The sequence below is a fragment of the Solea solea genome, chromosome 2 (assembly GCF_958295425.1).
Source record: "Solea solea chromosome 2, fSolSol10.1, whole genome shotgun sequence".
Taxonomy (NCBI): Eukaryota; Metazoa; Chordata; class Actinopteri; order Pleuronectiformes; family Soleidae; genus Solea; species Solea solea.
Window position 1 is genome coordinate 33,168,164 of NC_081135.1, and position 21,417 is coordinate 33,189,580.

The 21,417-nt window shown below is 40.5% G+C and overlaps 2 protein-coding genes across 2 annotated transcripts in view; both read right to left on the reverse strand.

The window, feature by feature from the left end:
* Window positions 1–20,958, reverse strand: part of tfpia (tissue factor pathway inhibitor a) — a 48,435-nt gene extending 27,477 nt beyond the window's left edge. The window contains exon 1 of the mRNA XM_058616268.1: window positions 20,821–20,958. Within this exon, the coding sequence (XP_058472251.1) occupies window positions 20,821–20,908 (88 nt within the window). The 5' untranslated portion in view covers window positions 20,909–20,958. The remainder of the gene's footprint in view (window positions 1–20,820) is intronic.
* On the reverse strand, window positions 8,405–16,068 carry LOC131442722 (uncharacterized). The gene is given in 3 exon segments (XM_058612452.1): window positions 8,405–8,986; window positions 8,989–11,233; window positions 14,224–16,068. Coding segments are annotated over 3 exon segments (4,101 nt in total). The 5' UTR covers window positions 15,862–16,068; the 3' UTR covers window positions 8,405–8,768.
* Window positions 20,959–21,417: the final 459 nt, after the last annotated feature.

The following is a 21,417-nucleotide window of genomic DNA, read 5'->3' on the forward strand; positions in this document are numbered from 1 at the left end:
GATCAGTGAATACATAGGACTTTGCAGGTATTTATTTACTGATAAAAAAAAAAGATGCTATGTATTGGTAAGAATCTGGTGATACAACGCTAAATATTGCATTCATTTTCCCCCCAAAAGTGTTTATTTTAAGAAAAGCTCTTACAGTAAAAAAAAAAAAACATGCATAAACAAATGTACAGTTTTATTTGACGGCCTGCTGCCAACTACCATTGAAGGCTTAAATACAACGCTAAACACTGTCATAAACATTTCTGATATGTCCATACAGCACTCCAAATAACTGATACATAATCATGCCATGAAATATCACAATATTTTAGTACAGGTGTTTTCCTACACCCCTAATAAATAGCCTGTTTCAAATAAATGGGTGCTTATCTGGCTTCTGCAGAACTTGATGACAAGCTGGCCGTATGCATCAGGTGTGTTGGAGCAGGGCAACATCTAAAACATGCAGGGCAGTGACTCCCCAGGACCAGGGATGAGAAACACTGGTTTAAACTGTATTTACTGCTTTTATATTTATATCTACGCTGCTAAAACCCAACTCTCTGCTCTCTAGTCAAGAGCGTCAACATCACTCGGGCTGAATGATATGGCCAAAATGGTTGTCACGGTATAAATAAATTAAATTAATAAAGTGAGTGAAGGTAGAAGAAACCAGTTGAAATATAGGTAAGGGAAAGGTGAGGGTGTAAGGAGGCATAATGCAACATCCAATCATAAAGAGCTGCTTATGACGGCAAATCCACTCTGACATGTCCATTGCGTGTGAGGCAGACACATGGAACCATCACGCATACGAGTATAAACCAGGCTTCATCATCAAAGAAGTAGAGTGATGGAGTCATTCCTTTTTGTGAGTTCTATTTCCTCCCTGCTCAAGTCTTGGAATAAGTGCGCTGAATACCTGATCTCTGATCCCTCAGTCAAATCTGAGTCCAGGGTGACTTGACAAGCTCACTGGTTTGTGTCGGTACATAGGTCCAACCAATCATCCATTACAGATCCTGAGTGCACAAAACAAACAACTCTCTACTTGACAAGCTCCAGACATTTTCAGTGGGACAAAGTCAAACCTTCCACAGAATCAGATCCCTTCTAAGACCGAGGGAATATTACCTGAGTACTCACAAGGAAGTTCTGACATTATTTATGATCCACGCTTGAACTCTAGTGAGCATGAACCCTGTAAGCAGTTAAAAAAGAAAAAAAGGCATATAAAGTAAAGACTTGCCATTGAATATGACACAATTTTAAAAGCCGTCCACTCATCACAAACACAAGTACATTACCTCTGAAGACATAATTCTAAACCAACCACTTGTACAATATATATATAAATGTTTATAGCGTAAACTGAGGAGCCCTTAATGTTTTACAAGGACGTAAAGCTCAGCGCTAACTGCCCGTAAAGCAAGAGCGTGATGGGTCGATAATATCTGGCTCCATTCATTTGGAAATACTAATCAGAGATTGTACTTTATGCAACATCGTAGCATGCAACAGCTTTGGTAGAGAACGCTGGCATAGATTTCTGCTGAACAAAGTTCAATTTCCACCTCTTCATACATTCCCCCAGAATCCACCATCTGTCACTCAGTAATATTATTTATAGATGGTTTGAGGCACAGCAGAGATAATGTGCATGTCTATGTGAAGATGAAATATTGATGTTCCTATCATTTAATGGAGACACATATGCTGCAAGGTTTGTTTTCTTGAGTGTTTTGTTTTATTTTATCGTATCATTAATATTAAAACGTATTGCAGTCTTTGCAAAACTGGGACAGCGAGTTATCTCACTTCAGTGTGAATTGAATATGACTTCAGTAGGAACCTGTTCCCCATTTTTAATATCACCATTGCTGTATGTGTGAACAGTGCTTCTCACGTGTGCCAACTGCCACAAGGCAACATCATTTTCTGTCAGAATATCAGCGAAAGACAACATTTCAGATTAAGAAAGTCAATAACTCCCACAGATTAGAAGCCTGCCACAGGCCTTTCACCACCAGCCACTGCTGCATCGACCGTGTGGAAATTATAACAACCACTTGTGCTGCACATTTGTCATGAGCTTTTTAGGTGAGCTAAAACTCTGTTCCCCTAAATCATCATCAATACACAGCAGACAATGAAGCACTGAGCGTTCAAATGATGCCACTGAAGAATGAACTATGCCTTCACTGACCAGTTCGTCGATTCAAGATGTTTCTCTCGACTCACAAAACATTTGTTGACTTAAAGCTTTTGTTTGATGACCCCGCACACAAGGCACATGTTCTGTCACCCTACCCAGTAACCCGGGTCAAAAAACACTGACCTGTTGCAAATCTTAGTCTGTAAATCAAGTGATTTCTGCCAAATTCTAAAATAATCTAAAATAAAATAATACACTTACACAATGTTAAAAAAAAAAAAATGGTTGTAAGGCCACAGAGACATTGCACTTTGACCACTAAGTTCTCGAGTGGTCAGGTCTTCCTCGAGTCCAAATAAAATCTTCCTGCCAGATGTAGTAAAATTGCCTATGTGTGTTCCATGATACCACATTCATACATGAAAACATGAGGTTGATCTTTAACCTTTGTACACAAAAATGTGTTCAGTTCTGAGTTAAAGTTCACTTTTTTTTTTCCTTTTTGCCAAATGTGAAGAACATTTGTTACAGCATTCTCAAGATATCATGTTCACAAAGCCAACAACATTATACAACCACAGTCTGCACATTTCCACTACACTACACACTTCAGTTGGACTGCTGTATCTGTCCACATGCATTGATTGACTAGTGAAACCTAGCGACACACTACCTTTTCAGCTTGTTAGCATTTGGCAGTTTAGGGTTTAGCTTGCCGCTACTTGTTAGCATATCTTCGTACCATCCATAAACTAAACACAATATTGAATTCTTTGAACTGACTTTGAATGAATGAATTTGGCCATGACTATGTCACTGTTATCTTATTCTTCGGTGTCATGGCTTCTATTATTTCCGTGTTCTAGCCAAGGCTGGTGTCTGTGCAGGCCAGTTTGACTCTAGTCCGACTGACAGTGCAGTATAAATTTGACTCCCCATCAGATAATGTGGTGTTTTAATCTCAAAGATTACTTAAATTCATGTACACGTTTGCCCTAAATGTGACAAACAAAACAAAGATGTCTTTCAACATCCCTCAGGAATTAAATAATGTGATTAATAAAAAATAGAAAAGGTAGTATTTATGTGTGTGCATGTAGTGGGTGGGGGGGTTAATGTCCAATGTGGCTTTAAGGTTCCAGTGTGTGAGAAAAGGTGTCACTCTTCTTTCTTTGCATAGTCAGTAGATGGCATTAGATGGCAGCCATTGTACATACTTTTAAAGGCCTTACTTCAGCGCAACCAAAAACAAATGGTTCTTATTTTATAACAACAGTTACACAAACATACGTATGGGTAGTAAACTTAATGTTTGTCAATAAACTGTGCTAAATATTACACACTGGACCTATAAACAAGCAAACACGCACACATACTGCATATATATAGTGGGTTTAGCGCTGATGTCCAGCAGTGATTGAAAAGGCAATAAATAACCCACAAAATTATAAAGAGAACTTCTTTAAGCCTTTTAAATAAAGTCTATTGTCTTGCCACTCTTAGTGTTTGTGTGCAGCTTTGTCCTGCCTTGGCAACATGACTGATCAGGACTTGTGTAGGCTGGTTATCATGAGACATGGGTGCTTTCATGGGTGCTTGTTTTCATTATTAACGTTATCATTATCAGCAAGTTTCAACATCCAGCTGGAGAGGCAGCTCCTGAGGGCACATTTAGTTCATCTCCCTCACCCTCCTTTCATTACCATCCTCCCACAGCAGTTTTCCCACACAGTGAACCCCCCCCCCCCCCACACACCGGAGTAAAGACACACACACACACACACACCCACACCCTAAAAGCCACTATGAAGTTTGATTCTTGGAATGTCAAACACTGAATGGACCTTTGAGGACTCAACAGATTGCAGCCATTAATATTTGTGTTGTAAGAGTCCTCCTCTGTGATAGGATCTGATTACACAGCTGAATCAATGGGACAGACAGACAGGGAGCGAGCGCAAGTGGCTCATTCTGCTCATCTATTGAAATGTCATTTTCAAGCGATTGAATTGTAGATGCCCTCGGGATTGGAATGAGAGGATCGATACGGTGGCTCTTCTCTGTAGAGAAGATTATTATTCAGACAGTACAAATGAGAATATACTTCTTTCAATAGCAGTTGGTAAGTTTCACTGATACCCAAAGTTGAACTTGAAAGAGTGTTCTCCTGGAGATGAGGTTAATTAGTGTTCGAATTGGACTCCAAATTGACAATAGGTTTAAATGTGAGTGTGAGTGGTTGTTGGTGTGTAGGCATGGTCGAAATTGACCTGCTGAAGTACAAATTGAGCGTCAGAGTGAGTAAGAAACTTAAAGTCACCCCTGAATATTTCAGAAACTGCTGATCTTAATTTTCATGCACAGCGATCTCTGTGGTTTACAGAGAATGGTCCAAACAAGGGAAAATGATTTAAAACAGTAACTCAAATAACCATCACTACAACCTAGTTATACAGAAGACCATCTCTGAATGTCATGCATCAAACCATGAATCAGAGGATCACACTGGATGCCCTTCCTGTCACTTAATTAAGGGTCCAGTGTACCTACAAAACGTAGCAAGTGTGTGTCAATCTGGTACGCGGCCATGTGAATTAAGGTATTGGAATACGGCTTTTTGCTTTTTCGTCATGGACCTGGAAAGATGGGAGAGAGCAGTGATATCATTCAGCGTAAAGATGTTGAAATCGATGACTCTTCATTCATTCATAACTTCACACATAGCTTCCGTTTTTGAATCGTCTTGATGACTCAATCCATGTCGGTGATGATGTGCACATTAGTGCACAATTTAAGAGGAAAATCAGATACATGACACTTGTAGTTATGGACCATCAAATCTGATCTGTATCATATGAAAACTAGGTTGAACTGAACTGGCTAGTAAATTGACCTCATTTCCATTCTGTCCTCCCCCAAAACAGTCACCGCGGTCCTGCCATTACTGGAGGCTTTAACGGAAAATGTTAACAGGATTCACTGGAGCGAAACCTGTAACCTCTGAATACCCACAGAACTGGAACTAATAACGTTTTGTTGATTTACTGTTTAAAAGAGACGGTGTGTTCTGTCAGCAATGGAGCACACAATGTCAAAGATTAGGAAAAACATTGCCAATGTCATTAGACATCCTTCTCTGGTGACCACAAAATCTCTGTTTCATATTTTCCATCAATCAATCAGATATACTGGCTGCATGGAAATCATTTAAAAGATATATATATTTATTTTAACAACTGGTGGGTCGCTCTATATGACTGACATTTAATTAAAACCATTCAATGCATTAGTTTACGGTGAAGAAACAAAGAGCTACTACAATTATATGGGTTATTCAAATAGAATATATAGCTTTCATGCAACCCATTAACAAAACAACTGTCATAATCACACAGTGGGGAATCTAAGAAACAATATGTGTAGTCTACAATTTGGGATATTGAAATATTCCACTTGCCGAGAAATCCAGAAAAGCCTGCTGTTACTGTTGTTCTTTTATATCTCATTAAAAATTCACACACTTTTTCAAAGCATTCTCAAGTGCCACATAGCTTCAATAAAAAATACACAGCTCTTATTTTTGTGCTTCCATTGGCAACATTTGAAATTAATTTATTTGAATTTATGTGATGGATGACTCATACAGTTTTTCACGTGTTACCACGTGGAACCAATTATGATGAGCTGCACTATTTTCTGCGTAAAAATCCTTGGAAAACTGTCAAAGAGAGTGCTTGTTGACGTTCTTTGAATACCTGCTCATATGCTTTTCTTTGTTGAGTTATAGCCAGGTTTGCAAAGAAAAGAAAGAAAGCTGAAATACTTAGTACCTTACATACCTAATAAAATAGTGTGGTGATGAAAAAGCCATGGAATGTGTGTATTTGTCCTCAAATTGAACCTCAACACGTTCTCAATTTTGAAAATGTTAAGACTGAAAGTAAAGACAGACAGAGGTGAGCACATTATATCTATCAATACCCATTTTCAGAACATTGTCACCTATAGCCCACACAGTTCTTCTGTGGACAAATATCTGAGTGCTGAGTGCTCTTTTGTAAGCTCAATTTCAACGATCATCAAGCAGTCAAGCCACCCGAGGTCCACTCCCACTTTGTCTGAACTGGCACAGAGTGAACACAAGACATCACTTGTTCATTACCTTTGAGTGCTACTTCAGCAAGTTCAGACTTGATTCATGTCTTTCTTTAATCTCTTAAACCTTTAGTACACACTAATGACCTCAGTTGCTTCGGTTGAGCGCAAGGCTTAGTTACACTGCAGAACAATCCTATGAGGCGAGGTGGGACATTTCAATTACATCAAGAAAAACTGGCTCAAGATTTACACAGTAAGAATTCAGGCCTTTGATGTACATTGGACATTGTACATTTGTTGGATAATGTTGTCCTTTTGCCTTAATCTACAAACAGATGGAATATGGCTAACAATGCCAGGAAGTTCCCACAAAAGGAGGAACACATTGGCAGTGTCTTGGTGATTAATCAGACTTCCTTATGGCGTAACAGAAATTACTCACTGGAGCTTTAATACTACATTAGTACTCACCAATTTAGTGCCATTGCTACGTTAGCTTACTTCATCAGTCAAGGTGTGATTAACTGTGGTCAACATGGATGAGTGACTTCATGCATGCATGCTTACATTTTTCTCTGTGTTTGCAGTGGACAATACTTGAGCAACACAGTCTAGCATAATTCATTTCACAGAATTCCTTACGTCACTACCCTGTCTATAAGAGTCAGGCTTGATCCATAGCACTAATATGTGAGTGTGTTCTAGTAGCAGTTGACTACCAAATTAATTGGAATTAATAGGAAAATAAATGTCAAACTAGTCATCAAATTAATCAAAAAATATGTTTTGTTAAATAAAAAAAATAATAATAATCTTTTGGAACAGCCCTAGTGAGGTGCATGTTGTTCGCTTCAGTTTTTTCTCAAGATGTAGGTGACATTTTAAAGAACACTTGTAGAAATGTGAATTGAGTGGATATGGTTTGGAAAGGCACACACATTCCCACAAATTCCACTGATTGCTGTCCAAGATAGAATCTAAGACACTTGACGGAGAGGAAATAATGAAAACAAACTCTGAGTGTTTCCAAGTGCACGATGGCCTCAATAAATATGAAATGGAAGATCTTTTGAACCAACAGGAAATACTTAATTTGGGCATCTGGGCATTCCTCATTTCACTGGTGTGACTTATAAATAACGTGTTATCTCCCACAAGTTCAGTATCCTAGAAGACACATCACTTCCTGGAACAGATGCTTAAATAAAGCCCTCTTATTTTCATTATTACTATGACTCATGGGAAACCCTTCCATAGCCTTATCTGTTTGCAGTAACCAGTCCAACTCTGCTGCTGCAGAAATGTTTAAGGATTGGACACGATACCACTATCTTTTTAAACAAAACAAAGCGAGTGAGTCATGGAGACATGCGCAACAGAACCACATCCTTAATTGGTATCCCTGTTGGTGTCATTCACCCTCATGCACCCTGTGAAAATGGCAATTACCCGTCCCAATTTTTTATTTATTTTTTTTTTTTACATTAAATCTTCCTTTAAGCTACACTAATGATGTATCCCCATGGCAGACTCTGATGTCCAAACACTGCACTCATTGTCATCTAAACTGGACCACATCTATATTTTTGTTACCGCTGTATTATTAAAGGTACAGGCAGGATTTTTTGGTGTTAATATATGAATCATTCTATATAAAGCTTTCAGCATCATTTAATTCATGTGATCTGAAAGATTATTACAGTTCTGCAATTCCTCTGGACTGTTACAGACTCTTAACTAAATCTGTAACCTTATGGGTCATTTTGACAAAATCTCAGCAGAGTTCAGAGTGAGAACAGGCACGCCTATAATAATGTGGATAAAGGTCCCTTTTGGTCTGGAGTAACTATGCTGATAACACTGCTAAAAATATTTTAGAATTTGACAATAAATCAACTGCAACAAACACAATCAAGTCAGTTCTTTCAATTGGGTCGTGATCCCCCATTTCTTTGCTGCAAGGCAACATCGCTAACCACTACACTGTGTGGTTAAATTTTTAAACCCAACTCAATGCAGTACTTTCAGAGACTTGATAAAAGTACTTTATGTAAACTATGATGTGTTCTGAGGCAAAGTTGTTTGTTCATAACCACAACAATAGTAAAAAAAAAAGAGCTCGACTTTGCAGGAGTTTCAAGATGCCATTAAATTGATCATTGATCATCAATTCTTTCATTTATTGATTTATTTTGCAGTGCAGGAACATGCTCAAACGAGACACAAGAATGGCAGTAAAGATCATAGAAAATTAAACTGGCAGTGCTACAAGACATTTGTGGTATTAACTGAATTTACATTAGCCAACCAAAGACATTTTTTAAACAGGTAAATATTATCTGGGGATTGTTCATGTCATTCTAAACGTACCAACACAAAGTAGTCATTTAGTAACATTATCTGTCAATAGTAGTCACTGTTACTTTCTGCCTCAATTGGATCAGATTAGTTCAATAAAGTAAAGGTAGAGTAAGGAAGATCTCTGGTATAAAGCTACAGCATGTCAACTGGAGGGATTGATGGGTTAAAGATGGGTTAAAGATAAACTGGAACGCATATGAACAAAGGCGGTGCGCATCATACACAGGTCCACCCGAAGAGTCTGGTTCTCTGGGCTCGGATCGTCTTTACAGTGTAGCAGCTCGCACAGCAAGCCCTTACTCTTGCCGACAGACACTTTAGCAAAGACAGCATGTGACACGATGGCTCTCTTTATCTCATTCTGTATCTCCTTGATGAAATGTTGCTGCAACTGGGGCTGAATCCAATTAGGCTTCTTCTTTGCTCCTCCTGGTAGATGTTTTCCCTCTGTGTTTCACAGAGTTGCTGCAAGGTGTGCTTGGTCTGCCTGTCAGAGTGTTTTTGGTCCTCCTCCATATGCATCTCTGACAACACATTCTCGCTACTGTTAAAAGCAACCAAGGAAGATATGGCTTGCGAGATATCTGCACTCTTCGGTTCGTCCTTCACACACTGGTTGTTGTCACTTGGTACATCATAGTGCCCCTCAGAGGAGACTGCAGTTGTCTGGTTTTGAGCTCCCCCTTGTCTGCACTGTCCCTGCTGAGGCGCTTGGGAATCAGGGGCTTTGGAGAAGACCTTAACAGGAGCTATCATAGTGGAGTAGTTAACATACTGTTGTGGTGATGGCGACAGACCCTGGGAAGCTAGCATGCATCTAACGGCATACTGCTGGTTTAGAACCTGACTCGTAACTGGCTGCTGGTTATCCATTTGGGAGCTGAGAGGTTGGGTTACCAGCCCAGGAGGGTACATACTGCTGGTTGAGGGAGAACATATGGTGGCTTCTCTTTGAGAGAAAAGAATGGTTGACCTTTGCTCAGGGAAACTATCTGTGATAGGTTGCTGGTTGAGGCTCACATGTACAGAATGCTCAGGAAAACTGCCAATCTCCTTGTTGAATTTGGTCTTCATAAAGAGTCTGTACCATCGACCAAACTCATGACACTTGGCAGCTGAGACATTTGAATAACAAGCACAGTTTTTAATTGATGATATCATACTTTGAGACAGTGGGCACTTCTGAGCCAGGGAACTCTGACTCATGTCCTTGAGGAGATCCCTCAGAGCGCTTCTCACTGTTAAGTGTGTCCACTGCTCAGGTGGAAGGTCTTTCAATTTGGGGCAGCTTTGTAGCTGTATTTTGAGGGTAATTACATGGTGAATATCATGCAGCATGTCTGCTACTGTGGCATCAGGAGCATTTGTTACACAAGACAGAGGAATTGGGTTCCAACTGCCAACCTGAATCAGACCTTTAGCCTGTGTGGCAGAGCTCTGAGAGTAGCCCAGAGCAAGCAGGGCCATCTCTATGAGCTGATTAAACAGCAGATCTTTCTTGACCAACACAAACTCAGCATGTACCTTTCTTCTGTCTCCATCTAACTGATTTTGACTCTCCACCACACAGAAAAGCGGTAGCAGGCTCCCTGAGCTGTGCCAACTCTTGTCCTTGTCTTTAGTCACGGGACTCTTCATCTTGCTCCTATCCTGGGCCTGATGTATTGCTTTGTTTTGTTTCATTCGAGCCAATTTGACAGAGGGTGGTCTGGGGTCTACATCTGGATCATTTCCCTTTGATTTCTTGGCTCTTTCAAACAGAGAGTCAGCCTGAGGCCTCTCACTGTTCTTGACATGGATCTTGCGTTTGCGTTTGACCCTCTCTGTGGCACCCTGGGTGGGAAGGGCAGAGGCAGAAACCTTCTCAGGGGCAATCGTGCTGGCAGGGGATGCCTGACTCTGATATGCCTGGATCTCACCAGAGGCAGGTTGGACTACCACCTGGTTTCTGTGAGGATCGCTGGTCTGTGCATCCTGAATCATACCTCTAGGCTGGGCCGCTGCTTCTACATTGGTCATGGTTAGAGTTTTAATACCCTGAACCCAGTTTATCATATTACTATGAAGAGCCTCCTCCTGTGTTTTTGCAATGCATTGGCTGCTGCTCTCCCCATAGAATTGTGTGGGGACAGTAACAACAATTGTGGGTGTGGCAGCCACAACAGATGAGTCCTCCTCCACGTTTTCCTCCTTGATATGAGGGACTGCTGCCATGTCTGATAAAAGGTTGTTGAGGATTTCCGAGTATGAAGGGCTTTGTGACAGAGTCTCTCTGTGGTACTGAAGGTCAGTCCCATTGTCTGCCAACTCTTGTGAATGCTTATTTTCTACTAGGGTGTAGATCTGTACATCCTGGACCTCTGGGGATTGGATAATAGAAGATTGTGCAGCCTGTATGGCGCCATGGACCATGGTCTGTCCATTGAGATATTGGACCAGCCTGTCTGTGGGAGCTGTTGCTGAGGTGAGACCTGCCATTAACGCCCGCTGTTCAAAAGTATATGGGCCAACCAGTGGATTTACCAGGTTCACCTTTCTCCATTGCATTTTCTGGCCCTGCGACTGCTTTCCCCTCCACGACATCTTCACAAAGGATATAGAGTATACACTTATCTCATTCCTTTCAGCCTTCTCTCAGTGTTTGTCTTCTCCGATAATCGCCTGTGGTGCAATTCCTTTGCATCTTCAAAATACACTCGCTTCCGCTGTATGTAATGCCAAACCATACAAGTGGTTGCTTTAATGTGATACTCTCCTAATATCCTTTATATTGTGACTTTGATATACCAGTTGGTATATAAAACCTAATTATTTTGTTACTTCCTCCTGAGATCAAAGGTCAAAGCAGTAATGTTTCCACTTAGGCGTATTTTCTTCTTTCATCAGATTGTTTTCCACAAAAACACAACCTACAGCTTTAAAAAAACCCCGACTAGAACCCCTACTAAAACTACAATATTTCCCCATAAAATGCAGGTGGAGATGCCAAGTACTCTTGCCGTGTCTGTCTGTCTGTCTGTGTATTTATTTTTAATCAGTAATGTTGCCTTTGATCTGCCTTCACCATTAATTTCCCATAGGAAAAAAATACAGAAAGGAGAGGAGCTGTAAGAGAGAGGAAGAATCCAGATGGATTAAGGAATGAGTATGAGGATGAGAATGGAGGAGAGACTGAGGAGACGAGAAAGCAGTTGGGTGGAGTATTTTGAGCTATGTTGAAAAACATTGAACTGCTATTAAAAAGGATGAGAATAGGATGACACTGCGGAGATGAAACTGGGGTGAGAAGAACTGTGATAAAGAACTTTGGAGGGCAGCATTACACCTCTCAGAACCAAAAGGCAGGTTGACCTGGGTCGTCGTGGTTCCCTCCAGTTTATTGAGAGGTCCTTTACATTATATTCATTCACAGATGACTCAAGCTGAACTTCTGAACTCTTTTGAAAATTACAATATGCCTGCAACAATTATAGTAAATATGTAAGCCACAGTATACACCATATTACTTACTCGAATCTATTGCCATGTGACAAAGACAACTGGAAACATTATGTACACAAGTGGAGGAAGTCGGGAGCGCAATGTATGTGAGGGTGGTAGAGGACATGTATGAGGACAGATGGGTTCAAGATAGAGGTGGGATTACATCCATGATCGGCTCTGAGCCCCTTCTTGTTTGCAATGATGACTGACAGGTCAAGCAGGAGTCAGCAAAAGCGAAAGGGCAGGTCTATAATATAGTCATGAGGCCAGCTATGATGTATGGCTTGGAGACAGTGGCACTGTCTAAAAGACAGGAGACAGAGCTGAAGATGCTGAGATTTTTGTTGGGAGTGACCAAGTGAGCACATTTGAGGGACAGCTCAGGTTGAACGATTTGTAAATAAAGTAAGAGATGAAAGGTTTGGTCACATACAGAGAAGAGACTGTGAAGATATTGGACAAAGGATGTTGATGATGGAGCTACCAGGCAGGACAAAAAGAGAAAGACCACAGAGAAGGTTCATGGATGTTGTGAGGGAGGACATGAGGACAATTTGTGTAACAGAAGAGGACACAATGGATAAGGAAAAGTGGTGGCCGATGAACAGCTGTGGTAACCCCAAAAGGGAGAAGATCTCTACACAAGTAATGTATGAGCGAGAGGCTCTCCTTGGGTGAAATTCAGTTTTATTATGGTGATCAACAATGATGCTGTGTTGGGAGCAATCCATTTCACTTTTGGGGGTGGTGTGAAAAGGCAACAGTGATCAGTAAGCTGAAAACTGATATTTACAGGAAATATCACATATTTCATGCAGTTATAATGGCTTTCTGAGACAAAGACAATTCTTGTTCAGGTTACATGGCCACATATCGGAAATATATCTGATCTAGGAACACAGTGTGAATGAGTACTTGTGTAATATGTCAGATTGGCAGGGTAGTGTCATTCGTCCCATTAGTGTGACCTTCCTGCTCCTGTTCCTCTATAGACTTGTCTGCTTGGAAGGAGTTTTTGTCTGTGTGTTGGTTGTTTGAACTTTCGCTTCCTAAAACACCCTGACTCTGTCCTTGGTCCTAGCTGTTGAAGAAGCTGCATATGATGTGCTTGGGCAGGCCCAGCTGAGCTGACAGAGCTTGGACTGCCTCTTCATTTGAGTTAAGGCCTACACTGCAAAAATTGATTTTCAAGGAAACAAAAGACTTGTTTCTGGGATACTTATTCTGTGTCTAAAAAGAAAAATTATCTTGGCAAGCAATTTTTGCACTCAAAAAAATATCTAACTTAATAAGATATTGTACATTTCTGGTTCAAATTACCAACAAGTCAAGGATTGAGATGGTCCTGAGCAAGGTATAAAACCCCCAGTGCTCCCCAGGTGCAGATGTGAGTTGCACTTTTCCTGCACAGTTTGAGTTTACTACCAGTGAGGGTAATGATGGGTTGAATTGGTTTGTGTGCAAATGTAAGCAATTCTAATTCAAAGGTATACATTCTTAAATTTGCTTTAAAAGAAAAAAAAAATATTCGCTTGTGATAAAGATCTTTGGCCAGTTTTGTCAATTGTTTTGCCATTTTTGTCTAGTTTTAAGGCACACTGGTGCAGTACCCTTTCAATATGGGCCTGTTTTTCTAACCTTGAGGGTCATCTATGCTTGAGTAAAGTGCTGTACAATACACAGTGATGAACAGGGTTTGTTTTAGCAGCTAACACCTAAAACACCTGACGAAAGTGTGCTGTAAGCTTTGTGAGAGGGAGCAGAAGTGTTACTGTTGGCAAATAATCACGTTTCTGCCAAAATCTCTTGCATTTTGCATCCTAACAACATCAAAGTCGGGAATGCACACACTGGTGCCCTTAGAAAGTCACCTGCCAATTTTGAAGCTTGTCAAGCACCCTGTCAGACATTAACAAACAGACAGACATTAGTTGTATGTGTATAGATATATTACAGTTAATGTAGCTAGATTTACACAAGCAAGCAAGAACATTTAGATGGATAGATAGATAAATACGTACTTTATTCATCCCATTTGCACAAGCAACTCACAATACAAATCTCAGCAACAAAAAGAGTCCCCCACTCCCCAAAAAAGGGGAAAACATAGGACATGCACCTGCTAGGGGAGCTCATTCGTTGATTTCTCCTTGAGAGAAAATAATGGTTGAGTTCTGCTCAGAGAGGCCGTCTGTAATTTGCTCTTTGTTAGGGGTCATTTGTGCAGACTGCTCAGGAAAACTGTCAATCTCCTTGATGCATTTGGTCTTCATAAAGAGCCTGTACCATCGACCAAACTCATGACACTTGCCAGCTGAGACATTTGAATAATGAGCACAGTTTTTTATAGATGATATCATACTCTGGGACAGTGGGCTCTTCTGGGCCAGGGAACTCTGGCTCATGTCCTTGAGGAGCTCCCTTAGAGCCTTTCTCACTGTGAAGTGTGTCCACTCCTCAGGTGGAATGTCTTCCAATTTGGTGCAGCTGTGTAGCTGTATTTTGAGGGTAATTACATGGTGAATATCCTGCAACATATCTGCTACTGTGGCATCAGAAGCCTCTGTTACACAAGACAGAGGCACTGGGTTCCAACTGCCAACCTGAATCAGGCCTTTAGCCTGTGTGGCAGAGCTCTGAGAGTAGCCCAGAGCAAGCAGGGCCATCTCTATGAGCTGGTTAAACAGCAGATCTTTCTTGACCAACACAAACTCAGCATGTACCTCTTTTTTGTCTCCCTCCAACTGGTTTTGACTGTGCTCCACCACACAGAACAGCGGTAGCAGGCTCCCTGAGCTGTGCCAGCTCTTGTCCTGGTCTATAGCCATGGGACTCTTCTTCTGACTCCTATTCTGGGCCGAGGGTTCTGCTTTATTTTGTTTCAATCGAGCCAGTTTGGCAGGGGGTCGTTTTGGATCTACATCTGGATCATTGCCCTGTGGCCTCTCATTCTCGTTCTTAAAAGGGACCTTTCGTTTGCGGGTAACCTTCCCTGTGGTACCCTGAGTTGGGAGGGCAGGGGCAAAAGCTCTGACCTCTTCAGGGGCAATTGTATTAGTAGGAGCTGTCTGGACCTGAAATGCCTGGACCTCTCCAGAGACAGCTTGGGCAACCACATGGTTTTTGGGAACATTGCTGGTTTGTGCATCCTGGATCGTAGCTCTAGTCTGCGCAGGCACTTCTGTGTTGGTATTGGTCAGATTTTTAATGCCTTGGACCCAGTTTGCACTATCATTATCCATGTGAACAGCCTCTCCCTGTGTATTTACAATGTATTGGCTGCTGCTGTTCTCATAGAGTTTTGTGGGGACAGTAACAGTGGTAATTGCCGGTGTGGCAACAGCAACACATGAATCCTCCTGTACTTTTTCCTCCTTGATATGAGGGACTGCTGGCATGTCTGATAAAAGGTCGTTGAGGATTTTCTTATATGAAGGACGTCGTGACAGGAGCTCTCTGCGAATCTGAGGGTCAGTCACACTGTCTACTGAGTCCTGTGAATGCTCACTTTCTACTATGGTGTAGAGCTGTAGATCCTGAACCTGTGGGGACTGGAGAATAGAAGATTGTGCAGCCTGGATTGTGCCATGGACCTGAAATGTCTGTCCATGGAGAAACTGAACCAGCGTGTCTGAGGGAGCTGTTGCTGAGTTGTCGTCTGTTGCCATCAATACCTGCTGTTCAAAAGTATATGGGCTCAACAGTGGATTCACCAGGTTCACCTTTCTCCATCGCATTTTCCCAGTCTGGGTCCGCTTTCCCTTCTTTGGCATCTTCGCAAAGAATAGAGTATACACTTGTTTCTTTCCTTTCCAGTGTTTGTGTCTGCTCTGATAATCTTCTTCTACTAATAAAGATAATAATTATTATTATTTCTGGCAGGCTGTACACCGAGAGGTGTAATGCTACTCTCCACAGTTCTAAGTTTGTTATCCCAGCTCAAAGTTCTCCATCACAGTCGGCATTCGCAATACACTCTTCCTCTTCTTTTCGGTATTCTAAGAGGCGCTTTCATGTGATGTTATCCTTGTATCTTTTTGAAAAGTGACTTTGATGTAATAGGTGGTATTTGGAACCCTACTGACAGGCTGTAGACTGAGACATGTTCTCTCCCCCTGCCCTCCCCCAGAACAAAATGTCTCTGTCTCTTTATATTCTTACATATCAAGTAGTTGCGTGAAGGAATGGTAAAACTGCCTTAAACCAAGGTGATGATTCTTCAATATTGAAAATTGAGTTTAAGGAAAAACATGAAAGCTCCAGGTCACCCCCTTCAATAAGGCCATGGAATTTGTGTTTTACAGTTGGAAAAGTGTTCCTGTGGAATCTTAATTGGACATCCAGAATGATTAATCGTCTAGCTGGTATGGGAACATGGTATTATTTGTTGGATGATGGATGGATGGTTTTGTGGTCCTCAAAGATTGCAGAAGTCATAAAATAATTGCACGTGTTGACGTAGCGAGCAAAAACTTGCATTTAGTGAAAAATATTAAAACAGGAACATTAACAACCTGACATACATGACACAGCGAAAGCAAAGAAATGACATCTCAAATAAGAAATGACAGTGTGCAAACAGACAGAGAATTAGGCACTGCATAATTGTATGCACTCTTTTCATTAAGCCTTTGCATATAACACCAGAGTAAGTGCCCAGTGACAGCTAATGCTTTCAGTCCAGAAAACATTAGCCTACATCTAACAATCACTGCACTTTCAGTATGGTTTCCAATGACCAGTTGGGTCAGTGCTTTTCTAGAGCCTCTCCACATAAACATTAGGATAGCACACGCTACATTTTCCTCCCTCTCTGTGGCCCGAGGGTTCCTAATAAAAAAAGGACTACTTCAAACATCAAGTGAGCATCTAATTAAATTTCTCCACAAATTAATGAGACAAGAGTGTTTACGCCTCCGCAAGACCATTAGTGAAGCTACCAGGACTGTGCACCAGTGATACTGATGTTACACTGCAAAGAGGCTCAGTTAGTTAGTGTTTCATTGTCTTACCTCTCACAAGCAACTACAGCAAGATCATGTGCAAATAATTAAAACTAGTGTTAATCAATATGAACACAACCTATCGCATAAGATGTACTTTCTTTGATACCCAGTAATGACGAATTGTAATGTGTTCTTGTCATACCATTTTACTTTGTAGGATATTTGTTGTTTGCAAATTCCTTAATTAATATCAATTTCTGGTTCAGGTCAGCACCTTGATGATAGAAAAAGAACTACAAAATTCTACTTTATGGCATACGTCACAGCCCCCAGTCTGAACGGGGTCATTCAGATATGATAATATTCAGGGCTGCAACGATTAATCAGTTAACCCTCAACCATGTTCAGCTTCTTAAATATTAATCTTTTCTGGTTTCTTTGCTCCATATAACAAAGAAATGGTTAATACTGAATAATATTTGTGCACAAAACAAGACATTTGAGAACATCCTCATTTTGAGCCTTGGGAAACTTTGATCAACATTTTCTGATGTTTTATGGAGTTCATCAAGAAAGTAATCAACGGATTAATCAATTAAGAAAACAATCATTGTTTTCAGCCCCATATATCATTACAATATACATATAATGGCAATTTTACCCCTGCCAAACCAATTGACACAAGTTGTGTCATTGGTAATTTACTGTGTACTTGGGTGTATGTGTGATGGAATGCATGTGAATAACTTTACAGTGTATGTTGGTTAATAAATAGTGTTTAATTATATAGCAGTGCATCAATATCAAGCTCTTTTCTCTCTTTCAGAACCAGCGGAGTGGAGAATCTAACCCTTCACCTTCCGCTTCAATGATGACACTGAGCCACTATCACTTTGACCTTTCTTACCTTAATAAATTCACTTGATCTAATAGTTGACATTATTAAAACAGACCATAATCCCAATCTAAATATAATTAACCAAACTTTACCTCAAGTATACAAAGACCAAAAACAGCTGCTAATCTGCTCATCAGTATTTGCAATAATTGTCCTGAAGGCTCAGAATTCATTTGGTCAGATCGGGGATGGAGTGGGACTCATTTTTGGCCAGGGAATTTCCATGCTTCAGATCAGCCCAGTGAGGCTAATCAAAAGAGCGGGAAGAGTCGGTGGGCCGTGGCTGATGGGCCACAAGGGCCGGTGACTGATGCAGGCAGATGAAAAGAAAAAGAAAATGAGGGAGCTTAAAAAGAGTCCAAGATTAAGAAGAAAAGCTTAAGGAAATCAGGGACTAAATGTGCCAAACTCAGCAACTTAAAACATGTAGCAGCTCAGTGAATGTAAAGAAAATGTGCCAGTGGTCGATGGTGATAGTCAGACATCTTAAAATACAGATAATTATAACAAATGTTGGTCAAATTTGGGTTTCATTTGTCTGGTTTTTGGCCGTTGGATATTTATTTATCCTTAATCAGGAAGTCCATCGATATAGATATTTATTTAATGAGGGAGACCAGGCAAAAACAGCTCACATTTGCAGTTCTTTTGGAAATGGCTGATTTATCTATTTTAGAATAATACTTAGTGTTACAGGAATGGTGGTAAAAGCAGTTGGGTACTTTATATTGAGTCGGTATTTGCTCAATATAGTTTGTTAACTTTAAACAGTGGGTCCCCATATACTGTAGCCATAACATAAAAACATACATAAAAGGAGAGATCAAAACCAACTCAGAAAAAACAGCTGCAGCTTTCTATTACAATGCCTTAAGCCAAGATTTCAAGTCTGCCAAACAGATTATATGCTCAAATTTTTAAGTGTTCTGCACATTAGTCCATGAACATGAGGCAAAGTATAAAAGACAGGCTTTTTTCCTTCCAAATGGAACATTACACGGTTACCATGTGCCGACCCTAACCCTAACTTTTGTCAGGTCATGGTGAACATTTACAAACGGAATGCTGAAGAGAGCCTGTAGTTTTAAAAACAACAACAACAAAACTTTGGTTTACTTAAGAGGTGTGCAAGATTGTTATTGTTTTAAAGACATGTAAATTGACATTATCGAGTATTTAACTTGCTTTGCAAAAAACGCTCTGAAACTCCAGCAGAAGCCCTCCTTGCTGCAACAGTGTCACATGACCACTAGTGGGCCTACATGATCACATCACCTCTCATTCACATCCTCCCTGCCACACAGGTTAGCCATGTGTCTTTGAATTGTTTGCTTTAATTAGAACATCTGAATGTTTACCCAGAGTTCACTGTTTCTCCTCTGTAGTTCAGTTATAAGTACAAGTGGTATTTTTCCTTGATAGAAAATAAGAGGTGTTTTCCTGAACCATCATAAGCAACAGTTAATGACTTCATCCAGTGGTCCTTAAACTTTTTATACCAAGTACCACCTGAGAAAATATTGAGCTCTTAAAGTAATGCCATTATCGGCAACGTTAAAATGCAGTGGTGTCAATAGGTCGAGCAAAGTCAGCTACAGACTTTTCACAGTAGGCTGATTTATTCCTAATAAGATCATTTGCTCTCTAATCATCCATTTATCATTATTTCTTTGCCATTAGTTTTTTCTACACACTCTGGTCAAATTTCCACTCCGATCACATACCCTGGTAGTTGACCAGTATTTCTGATTTTCCTCCAAGTACCAAAAGAGGAAGCTCGTGTACCACTAGTGGAACACATACCACAGTTTGAGAACCAATGACTAAAACAATTAAAATTAAAATTAAAAAAATAAAAGGATATTGAATAAATATTATTATATACTGTCAAAGTCCAAAAAAGTATCAAAATATTATGTTTTTGCCCATATTGCCCATCCCTGGTTAACTTTCTTTCTACATATGTGAGTTTCCCAGGCTTATTACAAATTCTGTTGGTGGCCTGGAAATGTTCCCTCCATCCTGGGAAATGATGCACAAAACAAGCTGCATGTCACCAAGAGATAAGAGAAGAGAGAAACAGACACAGTGTGAATGTTGCAGTTCATCACTGACTTTTTTCCCTCTGTCTACAGCCACTATCTAACCCAACACTCATGGAATGACCTTTTCTGAACTTTCCTCTTAACTGTGTAGCTTTCATTAGTGAAGTGAGAGCAGCTCAGTAATTGCCCTTTCCTGCTCTTTGGAACCACAGCTGCTTCTTCCTTTTCTGAGCCCTTTTGCATCTTGTTATGTTTGTGACACATAGCTCCCAACAGGCTCATCAGCATCTGCAGGCTGCTGTTGCAACATGACAAGACAGGAGGAGGTGCCAGGCGATTCAGGTGTGGGTCGTGGCCGTCCTGAGAACTGGACTTTGGCCTCATGACGCCACATCTCTCCCCACAGTAGTACAGATAATATAAAAGGGCCTCCACCACAACAAAGCAAAACAAACCGAGCCCTGCATCATTAGCAGTGGGAGTGAGTTTCACTCGACATGTATTAGTCTGTGAAAGCTGTTGCGTGTAATTGTCACTTAATTAAAAAAAGAAAACTACATTATATAAATGTCAAGTTTTAATGAGGAGTCATTCAATTTCAAAAAGGACAAAAACGAAGTAATGCCACAGCAACCACAACAAAAATAATAATCATAATAATCATAATAATATAAACTGAGATGAGAGACAAGAAAAAATAAAAACAAGGTCTACTCCGTGCGCATTTACGCACGAGCTTCGCGAGTGAAACTTTGTCCCACTGCTGCAGCGCAACAGTTCAGTTCAGTATACAAATATAAACTTCACAAATATTTATTTATTCTTTCTATTTTACCATCTTACCTTGTCTTTGTCTTTGGCAAGACCCAAAACGGGCGACGCAGGAGAGCGAAGCTGCGCACAAAATCCACCAACCGCTTGACAAAGACATTCTTCTTCTGCTGCTGCTGTTGCTGCTGCTGCTGACGCTGCTGACGACTGGTCCGCGCTGAAACTAAAGTTAAGAGGGAAACTTCATCAAGTTGAAGGGCTGGTGCTGTATGTGCGCGAGCCCGCGTGTGTGTGTGGGAGAGTGGGTGTGTACTTCCGTTTGATAACAGTGTGCGGTCTGCAGGCAGAGTGAAATTGAAAGTCCCTTTTTTATCTTAACTTACTGAAATGGAAATTTCCCCCGAGTTATAGCTTTTATTGGAGAATTTAATGAAAAAGAAAATTCCAATAAATTGAAAGCTCATTATGCTCAACAAATCACCAATATTCACTGTTCATGAACTTTCAGCAAGTTACTCAGGCAGAGTTTTATTATTATTATTTAGTAATATTACTTATTTCTTGGTATGAAAAGTTTAAAAAGAAGTTCCATCTTTTGGTTTCAAAAAGTGGTGAACAACACGTTTTTGGAACTGAATCATTCAATGTTTAAAGAATTGTATGGCAGCC